This window comes from Botryllus schlosseri, unplaced genomic scaffold, assembly GCF_051294905.1.
Source record: "Botryllus schlosseri isolate E-star unplaced genomic scaffold, Bs_hap1 Bs23a, whole genome shotgun sequence".
NCBI classification, from domain to species: Eukaryota; Metazoa; Chordata; class Ascidiacea; order Stolidobranchia; family Styelidae; genus Botryllus; species Botryllus schlosseri.
The window spans coordinates 107,640-119,862 of record NW_027648632.1 but is presented as its reverse complement, the minus strand read 5'-3'; the positions used below and the strand labels follow the sequence as shown (position 1 = coordinate 119,862).

The 12,223-nt window shown below is 41.4% G+C and overlaps 2 protein-coding genes across 2 annotated transcripts in view; one reads left to right on the top strand and one right to left on the bottom strand.

Moving 5' to 3' along the window:
* Positions 1–12,223, top strand: part of LOC145459906 (uncharacterized) — a 146,140-nt gene that overhangs the window by 45,117 nt on the left and 88,800 nt on the right. The gene's annotated exons all lie outside the window — the stretch shown is intronic.
* Positions 7,201–9,815, bottom strand: LOC145459905 (uncharacterized). The gene is made up of 6 exons (XM_080338410.1): positions 9,765–9,815; positions 9,005–9,202; positions 8,472–8,570; positions 7,925–8,053; positions 7,727–7,843; positions 7,201–7,314 (listed from the first exon to the last, which is right to left on the bottom strand). The coding sequence occupies exons 1-6, from the start codon at positions 9,813–9,815 to the stop codon at positions 7,201–7,203; spliced, it is 708 nt and encodes a 235-aa protein (XP_080194536.1).

Below are 12,223 nucleotides of genomic sequence, written 5' to 3'. Positions count from 1 at the left end.
CTGGCTATCTCAGGATGACTTTTTAGATAATCTCCAATCTCCATGTAAGCAGTCTGTCACGGTACGACACCCGTGAAACGGAGTTGGCTTCGAAATGGGAGATTCAACAGTGGCGTTTAACAGTGCTTCCAGCTGCTACATAAAAGGAACAAAGTAGCCGTATGCAGAAGCAGTCTGGAGCATATAACCATCTCGAGTTAAAATATTTTTAAACCGTCTCCCAAATTCGACACTTTCAGGTTCAAATCTGTTAGCACGTTCTCTGCGCGATCAAGCAACCACGCAGAGTAGGAATTTAGATAGCTGCCCGTTGTTCCCACCTGAATTCCGGCATGCTCAGTCGGGTACGTTCCTCAATCACGGCATCGTCGAACAGCTGCAGTATGCATCGCAACGCTTGCACATGCACACGTTTGGTCAACAGCGGATTCTTCTTCCTGTTGCTGGTCAACCTCAGCAGGGCCCTGCGGAATAAACGCGTAGCGGGAAAACCACGCCGAAAACGTGACGTACTCAAAGCACCTCGCGTTTTGGTTGGGTTTCATGTTGCGCAGCATGTACATCACTCGGATTACTTTCGGGCTCGGAGACGTGTTAGACTGTAAATCGCAGTCGTGCATCGGGGCTCCCGTAAATTTTTCAATCTAAAAGACGAATTTGTGAAATTTTTTTGTAACATTTTTTGTAAATAATTTTTCTTTTACCAAGTCCCGATCCGCGGAGGGCTCGTCTTTTGCGGAATTCTGAAGGAATTCTATCGCCAGATTGAGGTGCATTTTGAAAATGTTCAGAGAGTGATACTCGGCAATGGCAGACGTAGCGGCGAGTATATCTGGAATGCAATCAGTAACAAAAGGAATTTTTCGTTGCATTTCGTTACATTTTTTCCTTGATGTATTCGGAGTATCGAATATTTGGTAACAGCCTTTGGAGTTTTAGTTAGAATGCTTTTTGCTCCGACTCCAACTCCTAATAATGAGAGAACGTATCATTCAACATGCAACGACAAGCCTGCGCTCGTAGCAAAATTGTAGACGATGAAACCTTTGAACAAAATGATAGACGCATGTTCGCCGAGTTCTTTGATATTGATATGTCTAAGCGTCGAACAACATTGTCCTTATCTGATGAGCCCGCCGGTATGAAGGGCGGGCCACAATATATGCAAGTAATACCATTATCAACCGGATACATTCATTAACTATGAAAAACTTCGCGCAGCTAGAGCATGAGTGCACATTAGGGCTGTTCAAAAATAACCTTTTTTCCTGAATCTTGCTGGCTACGTGATTAAATCGTTAGGTTGCCTCAAAAAACTACGCTCACCAAATTTGAATTCATTCCAACCAATGTTCGCGGGTTTCATAGAGTTTGAAAATTTTGAATCTGCTCAAAAACGCAAAAAAAATTTGTTTTAAAATTTTCAGCCAACCCCATGAAATTGTTGGACTGTCTTCAAAAACGATGCAAATCAAATTTGACTCAATTCCAAGCCGTAGAAGCGGAGTTATTCCAGTTTTTCGATGAAAATTCTTGGATTATCCACTGTTCCCTAATCCGGCTTGCTCCTACCGGACGGCTAAAAAAGGTCGTGAACATTTAGGTGGCCCCCACAATGGCCCTTCAGCCAAAAAGGTTGGTTGGGCCCCCCTCGAGTCAGCACTTTGCATTTACCTGGATAGGTGTTGTCATCTGGGTGGTAGTATCTCTCTGTAATACTCGGGCGCTGGTTCAGAAATTGAATAACCTCCGTACAAACTTCTGTAAAAATAGTTCAAATCTTTTTAATAACGAGCGACTGAATTTTAATGTCGATCGCGTTCAACAAACTTCTGTAAAAATAGTTCAAATCTTTTTAATAACGAGCGACTGAATCTTAATGTCGATCGCGTTCAACAAACTTCTGTAAAAATAGTTCAAATCTTTTTGATAACGAGCGACTGAATTTTAATGTCGATCGCGTTCAACAAACTTCTGTAAGAAGATTTTAAACGCTTCGGCCAATCAGATGAAGTCTCGATAGTCACTTAAAAATCGATTAGAAATTCGAAACGTCGGACATTTTGAATGAAGATTTTAAACGCTTCGGCCAATCAGATGAAGTCTCGATAGTCACTTAAAAATCGATTAGAAATTCGAAACGTCGGACATTTTGAATGAAGATTTTGAACGGTTCGGCCAATCAGATGAAGTCTCGATAGTTACTTAAAAATCGATTAGAAATTCGAAACGTCGGACATTTTGAATGAAGATTTTGAACGGTTCGGCCAATCAGATGAAGTCTCGATAGTCACTTAAAAATCGATTAGAAATTCGAAACGTCGGACATTTTGAATGAAGATTTTGAACGGTTCGGCCAATCAGATGAAGTCTCGATAGTCACTTAAAAATCGATTAGAAATTCGAAACGTCTGACATTTTGAATGAAGATTTTGAACGGTCCGGCCAATCAGATCAAGTCTTGATAGTTACTTAAAAATCGAATAAAAATTCAAAACGTCTGACATTTTGAATGAAGATTTTGAACGGTCCGGCCAATCAGATGAAGTCTCGATAGTCACTTAAAAATCGATTAGAAATTCGAAACGTCTGACATTTTGAATGAAGATTTTGAACGGTCCGGCCAATCAGATCAAGTCTTGATAGTTACTTAAAAATCGAATAAAAATTCAAAACGTCTGACATTTTGAATGAAGATTTTGAACGGTCCGGCCAATCAGATGAAGTCTGGGAAGTCACGGCAAATCGAGCAAGAGATTAGACTTATCAAAGATCACGGTTCACTGTATTCACAGTTGCAAATACAGAATTCGCAATTATTAATAGATTCAATTTCAAAGTCACCTATTATTATTTATAATATCGGAACCCGATTGGCTTTGAAAAGGGAGTGATTTCGACCCCAAACACCTTTATCACAATTCACGCCGCCATGTATGTTTCCAATTGTATTGCAACTACTTTTTTTTCAATGCACAACTTGACCTTTTGAAAACTCGCAACTAGAACTGCACGCTTTTCCAAATGCGCAACTAGAACAAGAATTAAGTAAAAAAACAGTAGTTAGTTGCAGTGTTGGAATCAAGTCACTACCTTCGAGTCACGAGTCATTGCATATTTTGACTCGAGGCAAGTCAAGTCAATCAGTTTTTGGAGTCGAGCCAAGTCACATTTCAAGTCAAGTTACCTTTTCGAAGTATGTGGCATGCCTACGCTATTGCATTTTGCTAGCTGTCTGAGATACAGATTGACTGGTCATTGATTTTGAACCTATGAACGAATATGAAGTTAAATGTACACTAGGGTTGTCCATAATTTGGAAAATCTTACGAATCCTCCGTTGTAATGTCTTATTCTATAGATTATTGATAAAAAACGACACTGAGCCCGAAAGAAGCTCACAGGAAGGCCGTTAAGATTTCGTGCAAAGCGTTTGAAAGTTGCTGCTGAAGAATGGGCGTGCCACCGACCATAGAACGGCGAGAAGACTAGCAATCACAAAACCACGACTCTTGATTGGCTAATCTGCTATGCTTCAATGACCACGACAGCAGCAGCCTGCTGTGTAGGTGAACAAAGAGTCTGCTACCGGCGGCGATTCTGAATGCGCATTGTATGTAGGTTGACAGATAATGATTTAGGATTGATTCAGGATATGTTGAGGTACGAAATACATGATGAACAAACAACAGCTGTTTCACAAAAACGTCTAAAGCCAGACCGCTTTATTGTGAAGAAAACCACCGTAGCCTATATGCCTTGTTTTCAACGACGGAAAGCATAGGCGCTTATGCAAATAGTGACGGATTGCTAGTTTCAGAAAGGCTATATCATTATTGAATACAAAGATAAAGCTTAACAATGACACAATAATTTGTGTGATCTTATTGGGCTCAGGTTGTAGTACATAATTGAAGTTTTGAATGCTCTAGGGATCGACTGAATCAGACGGTTAGGCTTGGCACTTATCAGATGTTAACAGCAAATTGAATTCACTTGTAATTGTTTTCAAAGTCCCGAATGATGCCGCAAAAACGAGGCTTAAATGCAAGCACAGACTATGCTTGATATGATGTACAAACTATGCTGGATGCTATGCACTATGCAACATTGTCTGTGCCTACCTTACACCCTACCTTTACACCCCCTTTCTGCGCGATTAATAAGGACTTTGACATATCATGTCCAGTATAGTATGTACTTGCTTTTACACCTCTTTTCTGCGTCATCATCAAGGACTTTGACAACACTTGCAAGTGAATACATTTTGATGCAAGCATCTGAAAAGTGCCAAGCATAACCCGCTGATTCAGTGGATCCTTAGAGCTTTCAAAACTTCAACTATGTACTACAACCTGAGCCCAATAAGATCACACAGATTATAGTGTTATTGTTGAGCTTTATATTTGTATTCAATAATGATATATTCTTTCTGGAACTAGGAATCCGTCTCTACTTGCATAAGCGCTTATGCTTTCTCTCGTTGAAAACAAGGCATATAGGCTATGGCGGTTCCCTTCACAATAAAGCGGTCTGGCTTTAGACGTTTTGGTGAAGCAGCTGTTGTTTGTTCATCATGTATTTCGTACCTCAACATACCCTGAATTATCCTAAATCATTATCCGTCAACCTACATTAAATGCGCTTTCAGAATAGCCGCCGGTAGCAGACTCCTTGATCACCTACACAGCAAGCTGCTGCTGTCGTGGTCATTGAAGCATAGCCGATTAGCCAATCAAGAGCCGTGGTTTCGTGATTGCTAGTCTTCTCGCCGTTCTATGGTAGGTGGCACGCCCATTCTTCGGCAGCTACTTTCAAACGCTTTGCACGAAATCTTAACGGCCTTTCTGTGAGCTTCTTTCAGGCTCAGTGTCGTTTTTTATCAATAATCTATAGAATAAGACATTACAACGGAGGATTTGTAAGATTTTCCAAATTTTGGACAACCCTAATGTACACTAGGGTTGTCCAAAATTTGGAAAATCTCAAAAGTCTCCGTGATTGTGTCTCGTTCTATAGATTGTTGATAAAAAACAACAATTAGCCTGAAAGAAGCTTACGGGAAAGCCGTTAAGAATTTGGTCAAAGCGTTTGATTGGCTAATCGGCTATGCTTCAATGGTCACGACAACAGCATCTTGCTGATCAGGTGTTCAAGAAGTCTGCTACCGGCGGGAATTCTGAGTGCGCATTGTTAATAGTTTGGTAGTAGTTTGGCAGGTGATGATTTAAGATTAATTCAGGACATGTTGAGGTACGAAATACATGATGAACAAACAACATCTGCTTCACAGAAGCTTTTACAGCATAACTGCTTCATTGTGAAGGAAACGGCTGAACCCTACATGTCGTGTTTTCATCGAGAGAAAGTAAAGGCGCTTATGCAAGTATTGAGCGAATTCACCGTTTCAGTACGGATCCACCATCAGTGAATGCAAATATATAAAGCTTAACAATGACACTATACGTTGTGTGATCAGCCATTCACATATCGGTATATCTCCGTACACTACAATAAAGCAGAATATATTTATCAAAGTAGAAAAAAAATTGTAACAAGCTTGGCGCAACATGTTGTCACTCGATTTCTTGTTTTTATTATTGTTACCCTTTTGTGAAAATGGAAGAATACCTAATGTATCAGATTGAGTCGAACTATATTCGTGATTACGAGACAAAGTGTCGTTCAACAATCAACATATGCGACATTGCGTTTGCGCTCGCAGTCAGACCGTCGACTATGAAACCTAGGCACGAAATGATCGACGTATGTCGGTCGCAGCTTTCGATATCGATATGTCCATGCGTCGAATAGCCCAGTCCTCGCAAACTTAGCCCAGCGACAACATGCAACATGTCCGCAATATAGTCAAGTGACAATATTAGTGACCTATGAACTTCAAAAAATACTTTACTATACTACTTTACGACAGCGTAAGCTGTAAGCTTCGATCACTTCGTAAGCGGTCAATTTATTTTGTGAGAGAACAATGCGGAGGCTCAAACACACGGTCATTGGATGATTGGTCTCTCTCACGGGTTACACCAACGTTTCAGACCATGTCACAGTTGATCTTGAAAACCAATCCTGTTTTTTCGACGTTCACAGATGCCGTTTCCTACCCGCTAAATCAGTGGTTCCCAACCTTTTATTCCCCGTGGCCCCCTTGCGCAGGCTTCTACCACCGGTGGCTCCCTGCTTACCGTGACGTCACGTGGGGCCATTCTTTCTTCACAAGCGTGACGAACCCCCCTTTGACACCAATCATCGCTGGAGCACCATCCGTACATCTTGACGTAGCCTAATACAACTATACGGGATACCGGCAGTACAGATTTCTCACGTACGGCATACCGCATGATTTTCATACCGGCATACCGCCCACCCCATACGGCAGAACAACACACAGGTACAGGTTCAAGTCAGTAACATTGCCCAGCTGGGAACATCCACCGTAGGCCACCATTCGCAAACCCTGCCCAGGGCTGCAATGAATGTACCTTTGATATAGTTCTTCGGGCATCACGTTCCGGGAAAGACTAGCCCTAGAACGGTGCGATCTGCGTTTTTTTCGTAGACCCGAGATATTTACTCGATATCGTCGAACCGTAAATTCATTACTCATATTGTTTAATATCGTACCAACCCCTTACTCCCGACAGAGAGTGATAGAGAAACTACAACTAGCCTGCTGAGGAGGTACAACCGCTAACTAGGACCCCGTCTTCGTTATCTGCATGCCAGATTCAGCCATTTCTGATCCTCGACATTACCACAGTTGTGATCATATTTGAAACTTCACGCGTTAGCGTAACAGTGACGTACGAAGCACCCACTGTGATGCAGTGGTTCCGATCTTACGCAGCAGACTGCACGACACCGAAAAAATAGCACGAATTCAAAATAGTCAAATGAAAAAGTTGGTGAAAAATCTTTCATTATCGTGGCCCCCCTGCATCTGTCTCGTGGCCCCCCAAGGGGGCCACGGGCCCCCGGTTGGGAACCACTGCGCTAAATCATTCTTTGCTAAAGTGAGCGATATTGCCCGCCGGGGGCAATGTTGAGAGGCAGGCGTGCACAATAACAAACAGGCACAACGGTTAAAGAGGGAAAAGACCCCAACAAGTTCGGCGGCGCACATGTGCGCGTGCCTATTCCCAAAAATCACAGGCCACAAACTTATCAACAAAATCGCTGTACTCACAAGCAAAATTCCTTTATCATTTTCCCGGTCGAGTTAGGATGATGAAGCAACACTCGAAAAGTCTTCAATTTTCCGGTTTGTTCCGACACGGCATTACGGTCGAACGGGATCTATCGTATTAAAATCAGCCTTGAGATGTGTGGCACAATTTATGGATATGTGCCCTCACGACATAAATTTCTAGGGCTGGTGATACGATTGTTGATATATAGCCTACTGTTCTTACCAATTCTCTGCTAGTTGCTGACGATTACCCCTGACGATTGTCAGCCGACAATATTCTGGTTCATTTCAATATGAATATACCATTCAATTGTAGATTGAAGGGCTGTACCTCCAAGAATCTCTTGAGACTATATTTCTCATTGATAAATTAACTCCTAGTGTCAAGGAGCATAAAATTTCAGTATCATCCCTCACTATTCGACTAGAATCATTAGACTTAATGCTCGATTCAGATGCAAGTGCTCAAATCACTGTGCCCAACCCTATAAATTTCACCAGTTGCAGATCAAACGCTACCGTAAGAAATTTGAACTTTTCGCTCCACTGGGCATCGACAAACAGCTTTTCCAGGCTGTGCACTTCGGAATGCAACGAATTCAGCACCAGTATCTGCACGCCGGCCCTCGCGATGCTCTGAGAATTATACAGGGAAGTATAACATTCATCACTAATTGCAAGATTTGACGATACTTGAAAAAAAAGAGAAAAACCTACCATGATACGTTTCGGGCTGTTTCCGACCTGATCCAACTCAGTACGTAGCAGAGATTGCACCGTAGAGATGGGTAGCAACGTCAGCAGTCCCGATAACAAGCCAACGTCGATGTTATCGCCGCGTAGCGTCTGCAAGCAACAAATCTAGATGTCTTAACCCAGACTCTTACTAAACAACGGATTCAACTGCAATCAAATTTAAGATTGCAGGGGTGAATTCCCATTTAGAATCAGACTCAAAAGTATATAGAAACCTATTAAAATTAGTTATGGGAAATACATACATTCTCAACTATATCAGAAAGAGAAGGTATTTGCTGTGCGCTACACGTGGGACGTCGAAACTTTTTTCAGCGTTACGATAGCATTCGGTTGATGACATACACTAGCCCTATTTATGAACAACGAACATGCAAAAATGCGTGATTTCGGGTATAAAAAATGGTCAGTGGTGGGATTCACATCTTTTTATCAGCAGGTTCTAACACAAAAAGTCACTGACAGTTGTAAACCGGCTGAATCCGATAAATAGTTCAACGACACATACCTTCCTTATACATTCTTTCACATAATCGGGCAGCACGCTGCTAAGGCGATCGATCGTTTTTAGCAAGAGCTGATTGACGTCGTAAGATTGGTTGTCATTCTGCGGGAACAACAAATATTGCCAAAACCCTTTACTGGATACGCTGTCCAGTTTCTACAATTTCAGTCGCAATTAATTAGGGAAGAAGACATCCAAAGGTCCCGCCTCAGTTGCCAAAATTCCATATGTAGTGGTACTTTAGTCAAAGTTACCTGAAAATCGTACCACTCGAGTGGTTAGGCCTCAAAATGAGATTGTCTAGAGTCACAATACAGTGTCGAATGTACTAATATTAGGAAATTACTCTCCACCAGAGAAATTAGACGCGACCATAGCTTTGGTGATTCAGCCCTCACTATCAAACCACCTCAAAGACACCCGCTGATAAATTAATATATTCGATCATCTCGGAGATTGCTGTCAAAAAGGTTTCCGTATCATGTCTCAACGACTCGCTATAGTGAAATTTCAAATTAGAAGCTATCTGCACTTACGTTTACATTATGGAGATCGGCTAGCCTGCGCAGGGCGAGACCTACGCATTTCACAGTCCACGAAAACGCAAGGTTCGGCCGTCCGGCGTTCTTCAGGATTCCGGTCAAATCGAACACGGACTTTTGCAATTTGGCAAAGTACCCTTCCACTGCGTCTTTACCTTTGCCGGGCGGGTAGTCTGAAAGGACGACGCGACTCTAGCAAGCCAGTTCAAGTACCGGCAGGTTTCGTGAGAGGCCCATAGTATTTTTCACAAGTTTTGAGAGCAGCATTAGACGCCAGCTCCACCAGAAGCAGCTAATATTCACAGAAGGTAATTAAACGCCATGTAACCTTCACGTCTTTCTTCCCTACTAAAGCATTCCTCACCTACAGCGATAGTCAGCACCAAAATACAATTGGACATGTACCCTATACAGTGTTACAGGAATAGAGACTACTGTGAAGCCGCCGGAATATGAACACGTCATAAATACGAATCTGCTGATTCATTGTCTACGCAGTGTTTCGCTCGTCGATGTACCAAATATTCATCACGGTAATTACATACTTTATTGGTAATCCACCAAATCAAAACAAAATTATATATTTCGAGTGCATGAAAGTGACTGTGCATTTGTTTACTTCTGCTGTATTTGTTTTGTGTCAACTTGAGCTCGGTTATCTTTCATTGCATCGCAGCCTTGTGGTGTATTGAAGTGAATTGAATTAGTTTCTGCAATGCGCCTCTATTTCAAACGGTTGCAGTGAATTCCGTACGTTGAAATCGGCAGTTGGTGAATTTGACACTTCCAATGTAATAACTATCATTATGAAATCAATGCAAAAATATTGTATTAATAAATTTGGAAATGAATATTTCACGGAGTAATAAAGTGAAGTGTAGTTATACGGCACTCGGTATTATTGTTTTCGGGCTCGGGTTTAGGTTTAGGCTAGTGCATGTTGAGAGAGACAGTTTTTATTCAGTAAAAATTACATTCAAAAATATACTACAGGCTGCAGCGATACGATCCTTAGGGATAATCCAGTCAGCTGCATCGAGGGAGTACTAAAGCGTCTTTCAAGTCGAGTCCCGCGTAAAGAATAAATTAAAACAGGGGTTAGCTTTGTGTCAGCGGTTCGGGGTTCGATTAAGTTAAAGACGTTGTGGTAGGGGGTGAGGATTAGGGGCCTCCGAATTTACTGATAACCTTTCAAAAAGTCTTTAGTACCAAGCCTCAATGCATGGCCGGAGGTAAAATTAGAAAAATATCAACTACTAGAGGTGGTTAAATTAGTCGTATTTGGGTACTCAAGTAGAAGTAGAGGCGTCGTCGTAATTTCTACAGTCAAGTACAGTAGAAGAAGCGAATTGCAATCCGGTAAATAACTAAGTATTTCGGTTTGGTTTTGCCATAAAAACTGAAAACTGTTGAGTGTAAGTAGTCCAAAATGATAGCCACTTGAGTAATTTGTCCAAGTAGGCAAAATGAACATGAGTAGGCTACTTTAAGTAGAAGTGAAAGTAGCCCATATATGTAAACAGTCGAGTAATTATTAGCGCAAGTACGAAAAACATACTTGACTACTCTGGAAAAGTAGAAATACTTAGTTATTGACCATCTCTGTCGAGGTCAGGGACAATAGCTGCTTGCTCATGCCCAGAGTTAACCCTTGAGCAACTGGCTTACTGTTATATAACGTATAGCCTGCGAGGGTATACAGCGAGTTCGTGGTCTACGGATCGCGGCTTACAAATATACTGGAAGTGAGACGAACGTCCTGACGAATGAGTCCTTGACTAGTAGTTAAACACACGACCATCGCCTTTTCCAGATATATTGTACGAATAAATCACACATGAGTCTATCTAGTTAATATACGATAGGCATTGGGTTATATACCATGTACGAATAGAGATCACGTGATCACGTGCATGCATCATCGGTAAATGAATTGAACAGCGGTACGAGTACAAAATGTAAGAATTAAGGCAAGTTTTTGTTACAGTCAAATCCGTGGAAAGTTACACTAATTTTCATAAAAGTTGCACCAAAAGCTGCAGTTATGGACAAGTGCCTAGAAAGTATTAGGGTATAAGATATCGAATCGTTCTATATTCAAGGCAATGCAGCCAAAATTAATGTTGGCAACTTGAACAATGTCAATAGCCTGAAAAACTTGACCCGGCGGTCAAGTTCGAATGTACGTCAAATCAGAAAGGACCTCAAATTTAAAATACAGTGAAATAATCAAGCGATCTATTTACATATAGTAGCAAATATTTCCAGTAAGAAACTTGCTAGAAGTTGCATGAAAAATCGAAAAGAGTTGCAAAATTTGCAATATAATAAACCTCCAAACAGCTTATTTTGGTATAGGCCTACTACATAACTTCTGAGTATTTAGGAAGCTGCCGGAAGTTTAAAAAAAAATTGCAAAAACTTGCCCTAGTAATAATTGTAATATTCAACTGTATAGAATAGCCTATATGTTAACGCTGTATGGTCGAATCCCGTAGTAAATGATATTATTTTATACGGGGATATGGCTTGGAAAAGGCAAAAATCTTTGTCGAACGCAAAATGTCAGTTAGTCTGTGATACAGATGACCACCATTTATTTACAAGGCCGCATAGGAAGCCGCGAAATTGCCGAATTGGTAGCAACAGTCAATGCTCAAAGTTTACGAATCGATCCACTGGGATCAGCGAAACTCTGTCGCGGTAATTGTGATTAGTGATTACCATATATAATCGCGATATGACTTTCGCAACTATAACCGATTTAGTTGGTCGGGTGCGAAGCTGAACTACTGGTGCGGTAAACATCCGGTCGAAGATCACATTCATATTAGTGCCGCACACTGCATTCGTAGCTCATGCGATTAGCGACCAATTCCACGTGTCCGGTGTAAATATCAGACAGGTAGTGAGTAATTGTCTTTCGAAAGAGCATTTCGGAATTCAGCAATTCACGCGGTCCTGACGGCGGGAAGGGGGTCCGATTTCTGCAACAAGAAGTCGGCAGCAGTATCACGACAACAAACGAAATGCACATTTACTAAGCAAGAAAATTAATAACAATAATGTAATAATTACAATAAATGCGTATACAGACAATAGGAATGCAACAAGGCAGGCAACTAGTCAGATCAATGACGTAAGGAATGTACCAAATACAAGTATTCATGGAATGGTATGACCTTTGGACACGGCAGACATAATGTGGTGTAT